General features: G+C 44.0%; 1 protein-coding gene across 1 annotated transcript; it reads right to left on the bottom strand.

The window, feature by feature from the left end:
• Positions 1 to 616: 616 nt before the first annotated feature.
• Positions 617 to 21,242, bottom strand: wasf3b (WASP family member 3b). Its single transcript, XM_048266814.1, is given in 10 exon segments — positions 617 to 1,017; positions 4,835 to 5,112; positions 5,114 to 5,137; positions 6,608 to 6,865; positions 7,395 to 7,576; positions 7,766 to 7,883; positions 9,387 to 9,540; positions 10,069 to 10,203; positions 14,666 to 14,822; positions 21,134 to 21,242. Coding segments are annotated over 9 exon segments (1,440 nt in total). The 5' UTR covers positions 14,799 to 14,822; positions 21,134 to 21,242; the 3' UTR covers positions 617 to 859.
• Positions 21,243 to 22,763: the final 1,521 nt, after the last annotated feature.

The following is a 22,763-nucleotide window of genomic DNA, read 5'->3' as shown; positions in this document are numbered from 1 at the left end:
TGTCAGTTTGTTTATTCATTCACTCACATCCGTTCAGTGCCTCAACTCAACTGTTTCCATGGAGATATTTGTCTCAGCTGTACGGTTTCCATAGAGACTAATGTCTCAGAGTTTAGGGTGTGGTGGTGTGGTAGTGGTGGAGCGTCTGTGCAGTTTCCATGACGATCCCAGGATAGAGAAGAACTCACACAGAAGATATTTTTTTCTTCTTTTTATTTTAATCATGACAGGGTCAGAGTTCACTCTCTGGAGGTGTAAGAACACTAACCGTTAGTGTTTGTTTCACACACACACACACACTCACATACACCAACACACATGCACACTTCTCAGATCCTGACAACATACTTGACTCCAGGTCTGATATTTTCATCCCTTAGCTATCCCCGTATGACGTCAAAGACAGTCTTCTGTCCATGCAATCCACGACTAGCTCAAAATAGTCTTTAAGTAGTACTCAGCCTCTTGTCGTTTAGTGGAACCCTTCCTTCCCCTTCACATCCCCTTCTACAGGCTACACACATTCAAGATGAACTATTCACAGTTGTTTTGTTAAAAAGTATTAGTAAAAAGTAGAATGCCAACAGAAAGACTGAGAGAAGAAGAGACTGCAGTCTGAGAAGTTGCTATAGTCAGCTATTTATTTCACTTTCTGTGGCTTATTATATATAGAATGGTCAACCTAGTGTTTGTGTGTATACACCTGTTATATCAGTATGCAGGTATATATGTGTATAAGTATGTAAGGTGTGTATGTTAGATGGTGTGATCAGTAAATGAGTGTGTGTGTGCATGTGTGTGGTAAGTACAAGTAAATGTGTTGGGTAAGACTACATACAATTGTGTGTGTGTATGAGGCCTAGTCGGACCAGTCGTTGTCTTCCAGCTCGGAGTCGTCCTCGGAGTCGCTGTACTCGACGGCTATGCGTCGCGACAGGATGGTGGCCACGTCGTTGCCCACAGGCTCCCGCTTGGCCTGCTGTTCTTGCTGCTCCTGCACCTTCTTCAGCTGAATACCTGTGAACGCAACACACACACTGTTAGATTTCGTGCACATACACACACACACATATTCCTGTTACTGTATCTCATGTAACGCACACACAAGCCCACGTGTCCATAGGATTACAGACACCTGAATAGACACACACACACACACACACACACACATATTAGTCAATATTCAGCTGCCTTAATCTAAAGGTACTCTGGCACAGCATCAGTACTTGTCCTGTGAGTGTGTGTGTGTGTGTGCACATTATATTCTAGCCTCCATTTTTCATAATTTCTAATGCATATTCACTGTACACAATTTCCAGATTAAAATGAGGGAAGCTGCTGCTGCTGCTTAATGAATGAATGCAGATGAAAGTGCAGGAAGGTCACAGAGCCACTGACAAGCTGTGAGTGTATGTGCGTGTGTGTGAGAGAGAGAGTAGAAGTAGTCAGAGACTTGTGACTCGAGGCTTCAGCTCATTGTCCTGCCTGCCTGCCTGGGGCAAGAGAGGTTGGTGAGTGCTTCTGTTGATTAGATAACTGACTGTCATTGTCAGTGTTTTAACGGCTGTAGGGCTTATATATCGTACACCCGTCACATCGTGGCATCAAGTGCAACGCAAGTCTTGTTCCTATCTTTCACCCAACGCAGTGATTGGTTTTTGCGAAGCGTTTGAGTTCATAAGTTGTCAAATGAAGATTGCGCACCCATGGGCATGTCAATGAAAAAAATAGGTGTGGTCAGGTGCATGAACAAAAATCACTATTTTAATGCCACTAAAAATGACAACACCACTGACCAAGAAAAACCTGTTCTAAAGTGAAAAGCGCATGTAAAGCTATTTTAAGGGCCCTGTCACAAAATGTAAGCATCCTTAGCAACGTGTCCCAGGCAACGACTCGTCTGCTTGGATGAATATCCTTAGGATTTTTATTCGGTCATTTGAATATTATTTGGGGTAAGTGTTGCTTTTTTCAGGCTATGTTTTCGAATGTAACCCCTTGTCAGTCAATAGTGAAAGTAAAAAACTAACTGTTTTTTTTCCTACAAGACCGTGGTGAAGTTGGTTTTAGGTTGGATATTCGACTAGGTGAAACCAGCCACAATGAATATCCGTTGAATATCCAACCAACTAACTTCGCCACAATGCCTGAGTTCAAATACTTGGCAAGTGCAGATGCATGTAGACTATACACACACATTTTAGTAAAGCAATCTTTAATGGAATTCTTGTATTGCACAGTTTGGTGTGCAGATTCCTTCTGCAGAGATTTGCTTACTCAACCTCAAAATACCTAGCCTCGTTGACACCAGATTCTTCTCAATTGAGAGTGGGTCTGGAAAGGGTTCATTGACTTACTACTTCCAGCAGGGGCTTAACTAACAGTGAAATTAAACTTAAATTTGTGCATTAAACTCTTACCAAAATTCAATTCCAAAGAAAATACATATGCATGCCAGATAAGATTGTAATTCTGTGCCCAGTTTTTAGGAATATTGGAAATAGGTATCAATGGCCTGTTGGCCAGACGGATCTGATTCCTGATCCCCAAATTTGCCAAAGGGGGATCAGGAATCAGACCATGGGTTTCAGACTGTCAAAATAGGGCCCATAATGTTATTGGTTATCTGACTAGTATAGTGTTACAGGCAAGCTAACGGTCTTAATGTTATTGGGGAGCTGACTGGTATAGTGTTGTTGGTGAGTTGACTGGTATACTGTTATTGGTGAGCTGAATGGTATAGTGTTGTTGGGGAGATGAGGGCTATAGTGTTGTTGGGGAGATGAGGGCTATAGTCCTCCTGCTTCGATGACTGCCTGTCTGCATGATATAAATCTGTGGATGACTAACAACTACCTAAAACTGAACAGTAACAAGACTGAATTACTTGTTCCAACATTGCCTGCTCCACCAAGGTGAAGAGTCTTGGTGTTATACTAGACAGCACACTTTCATTCACTGCCCATATTAACAGTGTGTCTCACAGCGCCTTTTTCCATCTGCGCAACATCACAAGACTGCACCCCTCCCTCAGTCAGCAAAGTGCAGAAGTACTTGTAAACGCCTATGTTACATCCCGCATTGATTACTGCAACTCCATCTTCTCTAGCATTCCACATAAATCACTCCATCGCCTCCAAATAATTCAGAACTCTGCAGCCAGGATAGTAAGTTAGTGAGAGAGTCCAGTTTAAGATCCTACTGTTGACATATAAGGCCCTGCATATAACCTTGCTCCCAATTACATCACCGACCTCTTGGAGAGCTACACCCCTTCCCGCTCGCTGCGATCCTCATCAGCTGGTCTGCTCAAGGTGCCCAAGATGAACCTCAGCACCATGGGAGAGAGAGCGTTCTCCCACACAGCCCCAAAGCTATGGAACTCACAACCAAACGACATCAGGCAGTGTGAATCCACTGCCCAGTAGGAACAGTAAAGGAACTGAAAACCTATCTCTTCAGACTAGCCTATGGACTATGATATATATATATATTTTATAATTTTTCTCCCTTTTTGATATATATTTTTTTTCCTTCTATTTGTTTTATCTGTGAAGCGACCTTGGGTGTCCTGAAAGGCAAATAAAATGTATTATATTTATTATTATTATTATTATAGTGTTGTTGGGGAGATGAGGGTTATAGTGTTGTTGGGGAGATGAGGGCTAGTGTTGTTGGGGAGCTGTAACTAAGGTAGTGTAGATAGCTGACTGCTGTGATAGCTGTAGTGGATAAATATCTGTAATATAAACAGTGATGGGCAAGCTCATATGGGCAGTGGTAGTTTAGTGGTTAAGGAGCTGGGCTTGCGTGCAGTAGCCTGAAAGTTGTGGGTACAATTCCCGGCTTCCACTGTTGTGCCCTTGAGCAAGGCACTTAACCCCAAGTTGCTCTGGGGACAATGTAATCCCTTGTAATATAGTTGAAATATGTAAGCCACTTAGACAACAGTGTGAAATAAATGTAAATGTAAATCTAAAAGCTACAAGCTACTCTATTAAAGGAGAAATCTGGCGATTTGCATAAAGATCTCCGTTTCTCAAGGTCACCGAGTACTGTCGGTATGAAAAACCCCCAATCGGTTTTACTTGAAAAATTGCCAGATTTCTTCTTTAATAGAGTAGCTTGTAGCTTAGCTCGCCCATCACTAAATATAAATATATAAGAGGTGGTGTTGGGCTGGTTAGACTGGGTAGTTTGTGTGTATTGTGTAAGTGTGCATGTTTGTATTGAAATGTGCATGTGTGTATGTGTGTGTGTGTATGTACAAAATTGTCACAAAATGTGCAGAAGGCTTTAGTTTAGCTTAGGTCGTTGACTTGTAACAACATGAACCTACATTACCTACATTAAAGCAGCACTAAACAAGATTTGCTCTGGGGGTCCCCCTACAGTTGAGAAGCGCAATAATAAATTAACTAAATCTGTCTCTTGCAACAAAGTATGAACATAACTCAGATATGATATAGAGGGAATGTACCCACAGCAGTCTGTAGAAAAAGATCTCAGAATTCCTGTAGCATAGCATCTCTTTTCCATTTAGATTTGGTGGTGGTGGTGGTGGTGGGGGCAGTGTTCCACTCAGACAATAGCAGAAGTGCTGTTCATCATGTTATGAAGTTATGTGCCATCAAAATGGTTTTGGAAATGTTATGTTAAGTTAAAAGAAAACTGTTAAGGGTGCTTTTACCTGACAACTGAAGTCCATTATATGTGAGGAATATATCATTTTACTACTACTTTTGTTTAATTATCCAAATACATGGATAATCCTGATGATTGCCGGTGTTAGTGTTAGTTAGTTATGCTAGTGTTGGTACTGTTGCCCACATACCCATGCGTATGGCAGCAAGCAAGTCGCTGCGGGCATCGTTGGTGGGCTCGGCCTCGCTGGGCACTGGCGGAGCTTTGAAGGTGGCAGCATGGTTGGCACTAGGAGGTGGAGGTGGAGGCCCAGGTGGGGGTGGTGCCACCATTGGTCCAGACATCGGTGGGGGAGGAGACATGTAGCCCATTTGTCCAGGGTGGCCAGTAGGCAGGACCGATCCCGCTGGAGGCATGGCAAAGGCAGTCTGTGCTGAGGGGATGAGGGGCCCGGGAGGAGGAGGGGGGGGGGCCAGTGTTCATGTAATCCATGCTGAGAGGGGGAGATGGGGGGCAGGAAATCAGCACAAAACAGCAACAGCAGCAGCAGACACAACAACAACTGCAATAAGGCAGCAAATAAATGGACTTCAGAGTACTGTTCACTACAGCATGTTCCAAATAGCGCAGCAAAATATAAATATCCAACAACCTGAAAGTGGAAAGGAAAAAAACCTCCATCATAGCTGAGATTAACCACAAGATGGCGACATATCCACACGTGTCTATGGGAAAAGTAGAGTGCAATATCTGGCATATTTCCAGGAGATTAGATTAAAGATTAAGTCACTGGATATTACAGTATGAGCAGGACTCAACCAATCCTAGCTGCTATTGTTTTAAATGGCCAACACAGGAATAGTGGCAAATGGGTTCAGGTCAAAGATAGTGCCGGAGGAGATTTGTTGATGCTGATAAGTGCGGACATGAATCCTTATATATCTCCCCACGGTGTTGCACAACTGACAGACAGGACTACTAGGCATCATAATTAATGTTACGTGTGAACTCATGCTGTCAAAAACAAAGCCGCAATTACAAGGCCTAACGATCCTTGTTGTATTTAGCCCCGTAGCATTGGCTTTTCTCACAGATGCTGTTTAAAAATGCATTCGTTTTTAAATGAGGTGCATATGATATGCCTATGGCTCAGTCAACAGACTATGGGCAAGCAACACCAGGGTCAAAGGTTCAGTCCCTAGGAGATGGGTTCTAATCTCATGCATGAAGATAAAATAAACAGCCACCTTTGAATTTAAAATCCCGTTTTGCGTATGAAAACATGAAACGAAAAGACTGATATTCTTCTACTATCTTTTTTGTTTTATCTTAATGAAATGAACAGCCTTTGTTGGATTTGTAATCACTTAGCGTGTAAAGCAGGCAGGTGACCCTATTTTGATGTCACAAAACATTGGCGGCCTCAATCATTCACAATATGCTGTGAGAGGTAATGCACCTCATATCAGCAGTAACATCCAGTTGAGCGCAGTCTTTTTCCCAAATGTCCTAGCAAGCTAATTATTTTGTTTGACTAACTTGTTTGACTGGTTGTTTTGCTACTTTGTTTGGAACGTTGATCAAGCATTATTACCCATGAGGATATCTCATGCGGGATGTTTATTTTTACATAGCTAGATTGTAATGAAGGATCCAATTATTTACTTAACTTGGATATCATTTCCATATTTTTTTTAATTTAATGTATATATTTTTTTTATGTACTGCACTGGTCAAAATATACCCAATTTCTCAGCCGACCCCAAGGCTGGGAAACGATGGTGTAAAAGCATTTGCCAAGAAGACTGATATTCTTCTGCTAGCTTTTTCACTTGGTTTCAACAAGTAGGGAAAGTCCAAAGAAAAACAAAGCTCTGCCAAAACAGTAAAGATCCCTATCCATTTTAATTACTACAACAACCACTATTGATTGCTGGCACATCTCACAGCAGTGTCCTCCTACCTGTAGTCCACAGGGGGGAGAGGCACAGACCCATTGAGGGTGTCCGTCGGTGGAGGAGGAGGAGGAGCCTGGTGTGGCCGGCCCAATGTTCCGCTGCGGTATGCCATGGGTCCGCCCCGTGGGTCGAGCTCCATGCCAGCGAGGGCATGGCCAGAGAGGCCCATGAGGCTCGGGGGCGGGCCCGAGTAGGTGTGGGCGTGGCCGGCATGGTTGGGCGTATTGGGGTAGTGGTGGTCCAGGTGGTCAGCTGCATGAGCCCTATGGAATGAGAGAGGAGATGGTTGAGGAGACGGTTTACTACAAAAGGCTGCGGGAATTCACCGGAACTCAACATTCATACCACTCCCTTCAATCAGTATTATTTTCTGTAATAATCTGATTTGTACTGTTAAACCTTAGTGTGTCTTACACTAACCAGGTAAGAAGGGAGAGATATCAACCACTGGTAGATCTCACTGGTAGGTCTCATTTACCAGCTTGGATAGCACTGTAAGCTAAGAGCTAAGCTAATAACTCTGATGTTTGGAGGTTTAGGCCATGTCCATAATAATGTGGTAGGAGGATGCAGTTAGGGGGGGCTGCAAAAAAAGATGCAAAATTCTGCTCTGTCTCAGCCATCATAGGGAGCATGCAAATATGGAGACGGAGATGTTTTGTTTATCCTTAATGTGTTGAGTATTATAAATGGAAGGACATGTAAATGTATGTGAGCCATGTAGACCTGTCACCTTGTCAATGTGTGTGTGTGTTTGGGTGTGTGTGTATGTGTGTAAGTCCTGTGCATCACCTGTTCTCTGGGGACAGTGATCCTTCTGAGGACCCTCCGCGGTGCAGCGACTGCGTGTGCCGGTGGTCTGGGCGCAGCTCCTTGTCGAAGGCCATCATGTTCCATTCCTGCCGGCGGTTCCGAGCCTTTCGCACCTTCTTCACCTCGCGCTGTAAGGTTCCGTCCACACAACGCTTCTGCTCCTGGGAGCGAGAGGGGAGGGGGGATGAGAGAGAAAGAGAGACTTTTAAAAGACTTGACTTCAAAACATTTGAATGCAATAAAACAAATCAAATCAGTGACCAAAAGGAAGAATGCAGCGGCCCAACTGACCCAACTGAGGTCAAGTGGAGTCCACAAAGCCCCAATGCAGAGCACAGAACCAACCGCACCTTCTGCTTTCTCCTCTCCTTCCTCTTGTCCTCCGTGTCCTGCAGCATCTTCTCCTTCCACAGGTCAAAGAAGTACGACGGGTCTGTGTAGAACTTCAGGCCCTCTTTACCATCATCCCTGCAAAACAGAAACAGCTCCGACTGTAACAATCAATTGCTACTGCTGTCTAGTGCTACACCCTGCTATGTTTGAGGTAATAACATTGAACAATAGCTATGTTATTACTAAAGTAATAATATGGAATAACAGCAATGTTATTACTAAGAATGATATCCTTAACTGTAGTATAGACATTTGGTCACTTTATTTAATATAATATAATTTATATAATATGAAATGAACAGCAAGGCATAAATATAGCCACGTCCATGCATTCAGTACAATTACTATGCTCCAGATTACTACTAACAACAAAACACTGACTGTTCTAAGTGATAAAAATGCAGTCCTCAGAAATATGGAATACATTAATAAGTAAGCAACAACATTTGTCCCTAAGACATGTAAATGCACCTGAAGTACATTTGCAACACTAAAGTATTTATATGTGGCCCACATCCATGGAACAGGACAAGACCAACCTTGTAAACTACTTTGGATGCTCTGAAGTATTCATGACTGACCCACATTTATTATTATGTAAAGTCAGAGCCCAGAACTCAGGGAGGGTAGTCATGTACTTTGAGAACGAGTGAGACAGAGAGAGAGAGAGAGAGAGAGAGAGAGAGAGAGAGAGAGAAACAGACATAGAGAGAGAGAATTTGTGTGTGCATGTGTGTGTGTGTGTATGTATTCATGGTATGTGAGAGGCGGACATAATCTGTGTGTATGTGCATGTGCGAGTATATATTCTGAGGAGAAGGCTTGGGGCTTGTCAGTGTGTGTCTGCGCGTGCGTGCGTGCGTGCGTGCGTGCGCATGTCTGTGTGCAGACAAATGGGCTTGTCGATGTGTGAGAGACGGAGAGATGAAGAGAGGGAAAGAGACAGGGTTATAGCATAAAAGAGGAGGATGAAGAGAGGGAAAGAGACAGGGTTATAGCATAAAAGAGGAGGATGAAGAGAGGGAAAGAGACAGGGTTATAGCATAAAAGAGGAGGATGAAGAGAGGGAAAGAGACAGGGTTATAGCATAAAAGAGGAGGATGCAAAACTAAAAGGAAGCGGGACAAAAAGATGGAGAGAGCGAGAGCACTGTACTGCTGTTGAAAGAATAGAATATAAAGGCAAGCTGACTGCATGCCATGGGAGAGGAGTGAGGAGTGAGGGGTCTCACGTGTTGGGGAAGGTAGTTATAGTTTGGGATGGCACAGTGGAGAAGAGAAAGAGAGAGACAGACAGACAGAGACTAAGAGAGAGTGAGCGAGAGATAGAGAGAGAGGGAGGGAGGGGAAGAGAAAGAGGGGAGGGGGAGAAAGAGAGAATGGTGTGTGTGTGGTGTGTGTGTGTGTGAATGGTGTGTGTGTGTGTGTGTGTGTGTGTGTGTGTGTGTGTGTGAGAGAGAGAGAGAGAGAGAGAGAGAGAGAGAGAGAGAGAGAGAGAGAGAGAGAGAGAGAGAGAGAGAGAGAGAGAGAGAGAGAGAGAGAGAGAGAGAGAGAGAGAGAGAGAGAGAGAGAGTCTAACCTGTAACATGAAAGATTATTGAGTGGTGGGGGCTTGTCACTCAGGTTGTACATCTCCTTGACAGGAATGGGAACGCTGCTCTTGGACACCACCTGCTGGTCCTGGTGGGTAGAGCTCTTAAATGCCTTCTTCATGTTTATGTCCTGGAGGGAGACTGCAGAGATAAAGGACAGACAAGCAGAGCGAAAGGGAAAGAGAGAGAGAGAAAGAGGGAGACAGAAAGGGCATCCAATAGAGAGAGAGAGAAATGGAGAGAGAGGGAGACAGAAATGGAGAGAGGGAGAGAGATCCAGACAGATAGAGGAAGAGAGGAAGAGAGCAAACAGAGAGAGACAAGAGAATGAGAGAGAGGGAGCGATCCAGACAGATATAGAGAGATAGACAGGAACAGAGAGAGAGAGAGAGAAATAGCAGCATACATTGAGTGAAAAAGACAAGAGAGAGAAAAGAGAGAGAGAGAAAGAGACAAAAGAAAAAAAGGTTACATTTCATCCTTAACCACAAAGCTCCAGTTCCATACATCCAATCCATCCCCATATTGATCGCCCTGGTCTCGAGTAACCGTAGCTGACAGACACACTGGCACACAGACCCCCTCACCCTTTCTGATACCCGTGCCAGAGATCCACCCTACCCCACCCCACCCCACCCCCCCCCCCTCTCCCCAGACACTCTGACTCACCCTCCTCCACGGTGGAGTCCAGCTGGGTCACCTTGATGGCCAGCCGGTCGATGCGGTCCTGGAGAGAGTTGGCCCGCAAGTAGAAGGTATTGGCCTCATTGAAAAGCTCCCCAAAGATGTCCTCTGCATGTTTACCTACCCAAACACACACACACACACACACACACACACACACATGTTGGAGTTAGGTGAAGGTTCATACACAGTGTGACATGTTAAAGGACTAAAAGTTCAAGGATTCAGTTTAAGGATTCCTGAATTTAGATCATGTGGTCAGTGCTTCAAATATTCAGGTCAAGCATTCTAACACAGAGGTGACCTTGTGCATCCTGACACTCTGTTACCAAAGGGTTTACCAGCTCTGCGAAATCCGTACACACAGGCTTCATGACACTGGAGATTAACCAAGGGTCAGACGGATGGCCAACCAATCGTCTCTATGTCTCTCTCTCCTCAATGCTGTACCCCACAGATGGCCACAATGTGATTCATATCTTTCAGTAATATGACTGTGAAAGTGAAAGTGACTTGTGATTGGGTGGTTATGGCTCTTACATTGTTACATCACTGGGGCTGCTGGAAGTTCTCTCACTCCACAGACAATTTATTCTGGGTGTGATAAAAGTACTTAAAGCCAGAACCAGAACTAATTTGTTATTAGGTGTTCCTTCACCTTGATGATTATTTTAACTTGAATTTGAACCCTTTTATGACTGGTGTGGTCATGTTATGATCACAGACTCTATAAGGTTATATTTCACGGTTGACCTACGTACGTGCACTGTAAGTTCATCATGTACTTCACGTTTTGTTTCATAATTCATCACTTTGAATAGCTAGGTGGGTGGATACAGTACCTCCTTCCATCCTATCTGATCAATAACACTTTATATAGGCTGAACTCATTCAATAATAACAAATCAGTCAACACGAGCCACTGGATGGCTGGATGGCTGACCGGTTACTGAGAATGGAGTCAATACACAAAACCAATGGACAAAAACACACACACACACACACACACACAATGACTGCTATTTATGTAAGAAGTCACACAGGATACCTTCAGGGAAATATTTACAGGAAGGAAGAGAGGTCAGGTACCTTAAAGTCTCTCAACTTTGTCTGCTATGCACACGCACACACACACACACACACGCACACACACACACACACACACACACACACACAGGATCGATTACACAATATCTAATTTCTATCTCTTTTTCTTACATAGATACACACCTTAACAAGCAACAAGCAAACATCTACATGAGCATACACATACCTCACACATACCTGTATAAGCATGCACACGCACACACACACACACACACACACACACACACACACACACACACACACACACACACACACACTTCCTCTGTCCCTGGCTATACCCTGGAGGGCTTTGTGTTCAGTCATTTATATTTAACCTACACAGCTGCTGCTGGAAGGTCTGTGTCCGCAACAGGAATTCACAATAAAGCTACAAACACACGCACATGCACACAGACACACACAGACACATACACACACACACACACACACACACACACTTCTCTCTCTCTCTAGCCATTGACAAACAGACAGTAATACTAATGCACAATTTCTATCTCTTTTCCTTATATGATGTTGACTCAAAGAGAGACAAACACATACACAGAAAGAAAGAAAGAAAGAAAGAAAGAAAGAAAGAGAAACGAATGATGAATAACGTTGAGAGTGGGAAGCAAGTAGAATAGAGATGTTGGCCAAAGTTCAAATCTTTCAGTGGAGGAGTAGGTGTATTGCTGGGTGCTGTGCACAATGTTGCGGTGTGTGTGTGTGTGTGTGTGTGTGTGCGCGCATGCGTTGGTGGGTGTTATGTGTAGTTTGGGCTGTGTGTGTGTGTGTGTGTGTGTGTGTGTGTGTGTGTGTGTGTGTGTATATGTGCCACTGTATACTTTCTGATGTGTGTGTGTGTGTGTGTGTGTGTGTATGTGCTACTGTGTACTTTCTGATGTGTGTGTGTGTGTGTGTATGTGCTACTGTATACTTTCTGATGTGTGTGTGTGTGTGTGTGTGTGTGTATATGTGCTACTGTATACTTTCTGATGTGTGTGTGTATGTGTGTGTGTGTGTGTGTGTGTGTGTGTATGTGTGTGTGTGTATGTGTATATGTGCTACTGTGTACTTTCTGATGTGTGTGTGTATGTGTGTGTGTGTGTGTGTGTGTGTGTGTGTATGTGTGTGTGTGTATGTGTATATGTGCTACTGTGTACTTTCTGATGTGTGTGTGTGTGTGTGTATATTGTTTGTTGTTTATTCTGATTGGGTGGGCTGGGCTGGGGCCCATGGGTGTGAGTGAGAGTGTGTGTGTGTGTGTGTGTGTGTGTGTGGGGGGTTAGTGTGGGTGCATTGAGACGCCGCGGGCACAGCTCCATCTATCTAATGCTGTTACACTAAACCAATCAATACAGGCACTCTCACAGGCACACACACACACACACACTCATCACAAAGTACGCACAAACACACATGCTGACACACAGACACTTCAAAAAGTCATCACTAAGTGGTGTGTCTATACACACAAAAAAACACATTCCACATTCATACTTACACACTAACAACATGTATGCACACTTACACACATGCACAGACACACCTAGGTACCAACATGTGTTACATGACTTAATTTACAGTCTGTCATCGCAACCAAATCAAATAAAGCTTAGAGAACATTCAGTCCCATCTTACTAGTGTGTGTGCGTGTATGCGAACATATGACTGCATCACGACTGCAGTGACACACACACACACACACACACACACACACACACACACACACACACACACGTTCACACAGAAAAAGCTGAAATCACAAGTGACAAGCTTGGCCCATGAGTGGGAGCGAAGCGGAGCACAGAGACAGACAGAGACGAGAAGAGAGGTGGGGGGCAGGACCAGTGCTGATGAGAGGGTTTGGACAGGGAAAGAGGAGAATCAGCCCTCGCTCGCCAGAAACTGGGCTGCGCTCCTCATCAGCATCAGCCAAAATGGTGCGGCTGGAAGCAATGGAATGAGCTTACAGGACGGAAACTGTAAGACCCAAAATGAAAGGCTTAGCTCATACTGGTTTCTCTCTCTCTCTGTCTGTCTGTCTGTGTGTGTGTGTGTGTGTGTGTGTGTGTGTGTGTGTGTGTGTACATGAATGTGTGGGAGAGTTATCGGGGGAGTGTGGTTGCGTGGGATGTGTGTGTGTGTGTGTGTGTGTGTGTATATTCGCTTTGTGCAAGAGAGGAAGATGGATCTGTGTGTGGGATGGAAGAGCAAGCACTTGAAGAGGAACATGATTTTGTGTGTGTATTATATGTGTGTGTGTGTGTGTGTGTGTGTGTGTGCATAGAGTGCGAGAGTGAGAAAGAGAGTGAAAGAAAAGAGAAAGAGAGAGTTGCTCCAAATCCTTCTCCCATAGACGCATACCAGCTCATACTGAGAGATTAGAGGCACCAATATGTGCAGATTACTGTAAGACAAGACCAGTGTGCCTCCTGAACAAAAGTACACCATTCTGCCATGTTTCCTACGTAGTACATGATTATGGGTCAAAGAACACATGATTACATTTGACATTTTATTACATACTATGAGACTACTGTAGTGTGTGTGTGTGTGGGGTGGGGGGTAGAATTACTGCTAGCTTGCCATCTTTAAAGGAACACACCAAGCATTTGGGAAGTATATTGGTATTTGTAGCCTATATGTTGCCTAACTATACTGGCCACCTCAATGAGTTATGTTAATCTAGGCTAATAGTGAGTGTGTCCGACTGGGTTACTGCACACACAGAGACAAGGAGGGTATGTATCATCTCATCTAACTCTGGGGTAGATGGTGAATACGTTGGGGTAATTAAGATGGGGGTAGTCTTGATCATAAGCAAAACAGTCCAAACAACCATTACAGAATCACCGCATCAAATGTCAGTATGTAGGCATACTGAGGTCACCTCTGTGTGTGTGTGTGCGTCTGCGTCTGTGTGTGTGTGTGTATGTGTGCGCATGTTGTGTGTTTGAGTGCATGTGCATTTGTAGAACATGAGGCTTGGCAGATGTAGCCTCAGTTGGAGGTAAAGATGAGGTATTGTGTGTGTGTACTGAAGTGTGTGTGTGTGTATGTATTCATCATCTGTTACTCAGGGGTGGCATCTTGCTGAATCTGCTGTATGATATCACAGAGAAAATGGATTGTAGATGCGCGTGTCTTTGACCGTCAATGTGCCTTACTAAGGTTGTTGAGCTGTGGGATAATGGCCAAAAGTGAACGCAAGGCAAGCTGTGTGATGTGTGTTTGTGTGCATATGTTTGTACATTTATGCATGTGTGAGTCTGTGTGTACGTGCGTTTGTGTGTGTGTGTGTATGTCTGTGTATGTGATCATATGTTTGTACATTTATGCGTGTGTATGTCTGTGTTTGCCTTTGTGTGTGAGTGTGTGTGTACATACATTTGTGTGTGGACATGGGTGTTTGTGTGTACAGTATGTGTGTGCATATGCTTGCATGTGTGCATGTATATATGTGTGCGTGTGTGTGTGTGTGTGTGTGTCTTACTAAGGCTGCTGAGCTGGCGGATGATGGCTGAAAGGGTATTGTTCATCACACACTCCAGCTCACTGCCAATGCCCTCGGGCAGCTCCCCACGACACAGGTGCCGCGGCTCAATGTTCCTCTTCACCAGCGGCATGACTGCGCCTCAAGCGGTCCCCCACTAAAACAGACACACACACACACACAAGGTCACATTTAAAGTTAGCAGAATCTTTAACAAAATTATAGGTACATCCAGGTGGCATCATTCAAAACAATTACCATTACCACAGCCTCGGAAAATATTGGTTAGCATATGTGAAGCTGAGATGATATGAGTGACACAGTACAACATGCGTATTACTATCACATTAAAGAGACCAGAAACCATTACACAGGAAAATATCAGCATACTGTACAAGTATGTTAACCTAGTAATGTGAACCTACAACATGAACTTATACTGCAGTGTAGCAGTGTTTCTTAACTGGTCTGGCTTTGGGACCCACAATTTCCCATGTTCATTTAGTCACGACCCATACACGACCCATATTTTTTTTAGCGTTCAAGCCAACAGATAAGGTGAGCTCCATGGTAAGACACGCCTGTAGGCCTACTTGTTTGGAACATGCTGATGCAGGATATTAGGATATTAGATCTGACAAAGTAGCACTTAAAATGGGGGATTTTTCATTTATTTTTTACCCACAAGCTCCGCGACCCACTTTTGGGTCCCGACCCACCAGTTAAGAAACATTTATAGTATGCTACACTAAATAAATAAGTATATGAACTCCCTACATTTGTATGTTACACTGTCACGAAATGATGAATCTACTACACAAGTAAATCATGCTAATATAAACACCCACTACCTTGAAACAAATATACTACCTTGAAACAAATATATGAGCCCACAACACAATTATATTAGCCTAACATGGCAATATGAACCTACAGCATGATACTGTAACACTAATATAACAATATGAGTCATACAACATGGTTATGTTACTCTAACCTAACAATTTAAGACCTATAACATGATGCTGAAGCTTGGTACACTAACATATCACTCTAAAGCCACAATAGAGTTATATTATTCTAACGCAACAGTTCCCAAACTTTTTGTCCCGTGTACCACCACCTACATGCTGACTTGGCTCACGTACCCCCACCACCTGACACATAAAAACGTAACACATTCTAGTGAAGCATTCCAGGCATCATGTTTAATTAGCCGCCCTACATGATACCAAATATCAAAATCAAAATGTGCAACTGGTCTATGAGCTCTCACACTATAAAAACATCATGAAACACAAAGAACAAAGAGAACATAGGTTTAAGAAAATATATATTTTAAGAAAAGAGATAACACCTTTTCCGACATTGCCCTTTTCATCTCGCGTACCCCCTAGTGGAAATTCACATACCACAGTTTGGGAATCCCTGCTCTACCATAACAATATAAGACCTATAACATGATGCTGAAGCATTGTACACTACCATATCACTACAAAGCCACTCCATTTATATGTTACACTGATATAACAAAATGAAGCCGCTACATGAGGATGTTACTGTGTTACTACAGCGCTGCTCAGTGACACCCAGTATGAAATGGGACAAACGTGGCCGTGTTCGAACAGCCCAACAAGGCCTTCTGGGAAACATGTGAGAGACTGTCAATCAGGGGAAAAGCTTAAGGCATTAGGAGAAGAGGCTACAGTTGGGGCTAATCCTATTGATCCTGATCGCTGTCCAGCTGTAGGGTCAACACCAATCGCACACAGTCTATGTGTGTGTGTGTGTGTGTGTGTGTGTGTGTGTACAGCCAGTGTGGGGACATGGCACAGAAGGCTTTAATCAGCACAATCCACTATGGAGGGAATCACTAACAGAACATGATTTGTTGGACTCCATTTTATCCCCTGTTTAATAGTATGTAACACCACAAAGCTTTTTCTGCTATGCATTCTACTTCACCTGTGTAAACGTACCCAATGTCACAGATTTACAAACAAAACATTTGTTGACAATCCTCTCGTATTACCAGACAAACAAACAAACAAACAGTTGTATAAGTAAAAGTATAAGTATACTCTTTTGATCCCGTGAGGGAAATTTGTTTTTTGCATTTATCCCAATCCGTGAATTAGTGAACCACACTCAGCACACAGTGAACACACAGTGAGGTGAAGCACACACTAATCCTGGCGCAGTGAGCTGCCTGCAACAACAGCGGCGCTCGGGGAGCAGTGAGGGGTTAGGTGCCTTGCTCAAGGGTACTTCAGCCGTGCCTACTGGTCACATGCCACCTGCCATTACCTGTCAATCACTGTCAAAACTCAAACGATGGAGTCGTGGTTGAAGCGTAGCGGTAATTCTTGTGAAAACACAGAGGGACAAGTGGCAAAGAAGGCCAAACCAGAGCTGGCGAAATTAGGGGGTACTTGGCTGAAAAAATATTTCACAGGGGGTACATCACTGAAAAAGGGATGAACCACTGGTATAGATCTTACTATTGTCACTGTTAGGTAAATAGAAACACAAATAGCCATTAAGCAATATTGTTGGAGAGACTGCTAGTAATCAATGAAGAGGTGGGTGTTGGAGGGGGACACAGTGGCCATCTTATCTGGCCCACTTCCCACTTCCTGTTTTTCCCCTCTCCACCCAGCTTCCTGCTTCCTGTTCCTCCCAGTCACATCTCTTCACACTTCCTGTCTTCCCAATGGGCCAGAACAATAAAGCAACACACTCACTCACACTCTCTCTCACACACACACACACACACACACACACACACACACACAGCACAGGGTCTGATGTGTACATGTCACACCCCATTCTAGACCAATAACCACATAAACATGAGACACATATGTTCATTATAGAGTCAATGTTTTTTTGTTTTTACAACAAGCCACCATTGATGTGAGGCTTTTATGGTCTTTGAGAAACTCCAACAAAATGTATTCCAACCACAACAGAAGACAGTCATAGACCATTATGATTATTTAGGCTTTGTTTTGACTGAAGGGAACATGCATGTCCTTCTCCTACTTGGCTAAGTTATAATGGACATGGACGTAAACAATAGACTTGCCCCGAAGTCAGAAATGAACTACACACTGCCTTCCTGTTTTAAGTACAACTATTTAACCTGCACCTTATAACTGAGCATGACAGACAAATTATATGAATGTGATATAGAATATAAGCACTGAAGCAAAAGGGAAAAAAGGAAGAGGATATATTATTATTTCTCTTCCTTATAGCTTACATACAATTACATGTTTCATTGCTCAGATGTCCCTTAACAAGACAAGCATCATACTTGAAAACAAAAATAATTTGAAGTTTTAATAAGTTGAAGAAGTTGCTGACACAGATGACGTACTGACATGCAATAGTGACTTGTGACAATAAGAGCATTAAACACAGGTTTTCCATGATGCAAAGCTATTGATTCTTGAAAAAAATCATTCAGTATTTTAAATCTAGCCATCTGCTATCAATATGACACTATTAACAGTGGCCTGATGTACGCAAAATAACAATGCTGCTGACACAAAATCAAAAGAGCTTTGACATCACAGGCCTTTTTACTGCAATTTCACTGTGTTGTGTATCACCATGGCTAAATTAAATTTCCTTGCTGGCCATAACATTTTTTGTAGAGAGTCAATAGTGTTCATTCTATTATGCTTTGTTTATTGCTTCCTGTCTGGATCCATTTTTGTCTTGTTGCAACAAATGGAGTGAGTGTTTGTCTTTTAAAACAATGGATTCATCCATTCAATGAGTCACCACAGACCTTTACATAAACTTAAAATAGAAGGATGAAAGTGCTGAAAATAAAACAGAGAATATTAAGCACCAGACATACACAGAACTCCAAACGACTTAGAGGGACATCACTAAACCAAACAGCAAATGGAAGCCTCATCTGACACATAATGCTGAACATCACCCTGCCAGAGTCTCGCAGTTAACGTTACAGCAAAACACGCCCCTCTCAGCAGGACATATCTCACACTGTTTTTCCCCGCACACACACACACACACACACACAAACACAAAACGGACACGACCCCCCACCACATCCCAACAGCTGCCACACAAAACGTCTCACAAAAATCCCACTTGAGAGAAGTCAACACAAAGTCAACACAAAATGCAACAGGGAGAGAGGCAGAGGGAGAGAGAGAGAGAGAGAGAGAGAGAGAGAGAGAGAGAGAGAGAGAGAGAGAGAGAGAGAGAGAGAGAGAGAGAGAGAGAGAGAGAGAGAGAGACACACACACACACACACACACACACACACACACACTTCACATGACCTGCTCCTAAGATTCGGGCTACTGTGCTGTGCTGACCACCACATCATGACATATGATCAAACTGAGCAGAGGCATGAACAGCCAGCTCCTGGGCGGAAAATAAATCACGGCCAACATGCAATTAGGCTCTGGGCTGCGTGTGCCATTGTCGTAGCCTAATGAAGTAAAAGCGTGGGTTTGCCCGTCGGCCTCACACTGGCTATAGGGGAGTTGTTAGCACTGCAAGCTGTTAGCGCCTCTAGCTTTCCATTCAGTTTAGTGGGCCCAGCCACCCAGCTAGCCACAGCCTACAATTATCACATATTGTATTGAATTAGGGGGAGAGCTGGGAGGGCAACGCTGGGAACAGACAAAGGAAAGGGGAGTGTGAGAAACAGAGAGAGAGAGAGAGAGAGAGAGAATGTGAATGTGTGGATGACGGAGAAAAAGCACTGGCAGCATTTGTGCTTAGAAAGTAAAGGCAGAGAGGAGAGGAGAGGAGAATCAGATCTGGGAGCAATAAGGCTGCGAAAGGGAGCATCTGTGAGTGTGAGTGTGTGTCAGAAAGAGGGAGAGAGAGTGATGTGTTGGGGGAGGGGGAACACAGACCTCGGGGGAAGCCACTCTCAAAGGTTCCTGGGACAATGGCGCTCTCCGTTCACACGGCAACAGAAGAGCTCTCCCATGCATGCCAGCCCAGCCCCCCTCCCTCCCTCTGTCCGACCTTCTTTAAGGTTGCTGTTCACTGGCCCAGTGAAAGAGTGAATCCTGCCATTTGCCTCCCCCTACCCCACACCCCCACCCAAAACACACACACACACACACACACACACACACACACACACACACACACACAGCCCTTTCCCAAGGCCGTTGCCAGCTCTCAGTGACAACTCTTCTGTCTGTTAGCACCCACACAGACTGGACCTACATTCACACTTGCACAAATAGAGAGAGAAAGAAATGCAAGCCTACACTCAGCTACCCACCAGAGTAACTTACCCAAACACACAAAGATAACCTCACACTAAGTGCAGGTTTTGCACTTAGTGGGATGCTAGCGGCTGGCTATACCAGCCCTAATCATTGGGACCCCTTGCCAGCCCAGCCTTTGAACTCCGCCAGAGGTCCATCCTGTTGGCCTCTGGGAGATGGTAGACTTCCTGTCTCGCTCACCCGGACCATAGCCCTATACTCTTCACCAACAAGGGAGAGGCGTCCACACGACAGAGAGGCTGCGCATCGCCCTCCGAACGCAGGAACTCCATTAAGGTCGGAACAGAAAGAACATTACCAATTCATAAGCCAAGCATTTCTACAGCGATGCGCTCCTAGTAAAATCACATCAATATTGCATGGCGGAAACGTCAGGCGTGATGAGGACTTTACATGCCGACAGTTAAAAGAAGTAAGAAATGTCTTGTTTGAGGAAACAAGAACATTGTTATTCACTTCACTACAAACATAACACTAAACACACACATTTGCCTTCTCTGAAATGCAAGCTTCTATTGGACTATAGGTAAAGAATGCAAATGGCTGTCTACTCGTCCATTTGGTTGTTTATCCCATTCAGACCAGAAGTTGTCTGATATCATGTTTAACGCATAGCCTATGCGACTCCTGTGCAGTAGTCTGAGCTATTGTAAGTGACAGAATGACACACATTCACACACGCTCATACTCTCAACCTGCCCGGAGCGCCCCAACATACATCCCCGGCACAATAACCCTGAGTCGATGGTGACAACGATCAATTTGAGGTCCGCACAATTGCCGTCCACGACCCCCATAGCGTTTTTGTTTATCAGAAAAGGCATTAGTTCGTCTCCCTGCGCCCGCGGCGTGACCAGTCAATAACTTTTCTCTGTTCTTAACGAGTTCATGAAATGAATAAAATACGAATTATTCTGGCTTTTTCATTCATTAAATTGCGTATTTCACATGCTGTAGGTGCGAGCGATAGTGAATCGCGACTAATCTCTGAATAAACAGAGTCAAGTGGGGGTGCTATCCGCTACCCGCTGACATCTTGTAGTTTGAACGTCTGAATAAAATCAAAGTAAAGGAGCATCATTTGTCTATGCCAATACACAGAGCTAAATTATACAATCAAAGAACAAACTGCACATTGTAATAACGGTAGATATTATTGATGAAAACTCACCAATAATTAATTCTTAGGTAGAATTCAATTCACACGCATGTCCAGCGAGGCTCCAGTCCGGGCTGCCATCCTGTGTCCTCAGTAGTCTGACTACTCTAAACAATCCTGGCAGAGGCGGGACCTACCACCAAGCGTCGCCAATCAGCAATTCAGATTGGGGATTTAAGGCGCGACCACGTACCACCAAACCAATTACATCCATGGATAAATAATGAGTGACACAAAACTTTCCCTGACTAAGCGTCAGGCAGGCTAGTAGAGGGTGGGTTCTGGCTGGTGAGAAATGTGAGGCACTTGCGGATTTGCAAACCATCCCAATTTTACCAGATCATACTTGGCCTCTAAAACTGTAATTCTAACGGTTTATTTTTTTTAAGCATAGGGTACATTTGGCATTCGTACAATTTACAAGTTTAACTGTGGATTTTTCCACTTTGGGCATGTGTTCGGGAATGCATTTCGTAAGATTATTTTGCCACCTACATATAAAGGTCGAGGCCAATATATATAGTGCTCGACTTAGATTAGTGTGAATAGCTCAGACTTTTTCCATCACCTTAATTTAGTTGATTAATTAAATTATCAGTGTTGAAATCCCAACCGGTATAACAGAGTGTTTATTTATGCAAATGTCTAAAGAGTGTGTCAGTGAAAGTGTGTATGTGTGAAGCGCGCACGCGCGTGCAAGAGTGTGCGTAACGGATGGAGAGGGAATTATTCCATTATTGAAGAGACGTCTATTCCTGGCGAACGAGCCGACACACAGCTTAGCATGAGCACTTCCCTGCAGCACGTTTGTAATGTTAAGTAAGCTGGGCTAGGCTGCTAGGCCTACAGGCACACTTGGTGAGAGTTATCCCACTGGGTTTAAGGGCAACCCATACCAAAAACAAACCACCACGCTTCCCGGTTTAACGTTTCCGCTTTTATTATTGTCAGGATACTTGCTTCATGTAAAATAGTTCAATACAATACAGTACAATGCATGTTCCATCCATCCACGCAAACTGTTTTTTAAAGTTCTAAGGCTTATCCACCGCGAACAACTGCTGCAGTTGCAGCACAACGGAAGCCACTTGCCAATTCTAACGTAAAAACAAAAAAGTCCAAATGTATTAAATTATAAACTACTAAAATCAAGTTTCTTTTAATAAAGCCCATAACCAGTATAGTCCGGCAGAGGGCGCTAGATCCTGTCAGCATGCTCCATTTTGCAGCAGCTTCTGCACAGAGTTGGGCCCCCGAGATTGACTGTGTATGTGTGTGTGTGTGCGTGTGTGTGTGTGTGTGTGTGTGGAGGGGGTGGGCAGACAGGGAGACCGGCAGACGGACGGACGGACGACACACCATCCCCGCTGGCAGTCAAATAGCAGCTTTAGTCTCAAAGAAGCCACAGGACCCTCACAAAGGAAAAGGAAGTCCAGCACGGCCAAGAGGGGGGGCTTTGGTGGAGGTTGACCTTGGGCAATGGGGGACTGTTCCTCCAGTCAGGGCCATCCTCCATTTTGCGCGTAGCAATTAAGTACCACGTTGTGGGGCAATTTGTTTCCACTTCTTGAAAAGGATAATAAAAAAAAATGAAATAAAAAAAAATGGTCACACACTTGCAGTGATGATGTAAAACCCCAAA

The sequence above is a fragment of the Alosa alosa genome, chromosome 16 (genome assembly GCF_017589495.1).
Source record: "Alosa alosa isolate M-15738 ecotype Scorff River chromosome 16, AALO_Geno_1.1, whole genome shotgun sequence".
Lineage (NCBI taxonomy): Eukaryota > Metazoa > Chordata > Actinopteri > Clupeiformes > Clupeidae > Alosa > Alosa alosa.
This window is presented reverse-complemented; position numbering and strand designations above follow the sequence as displayed.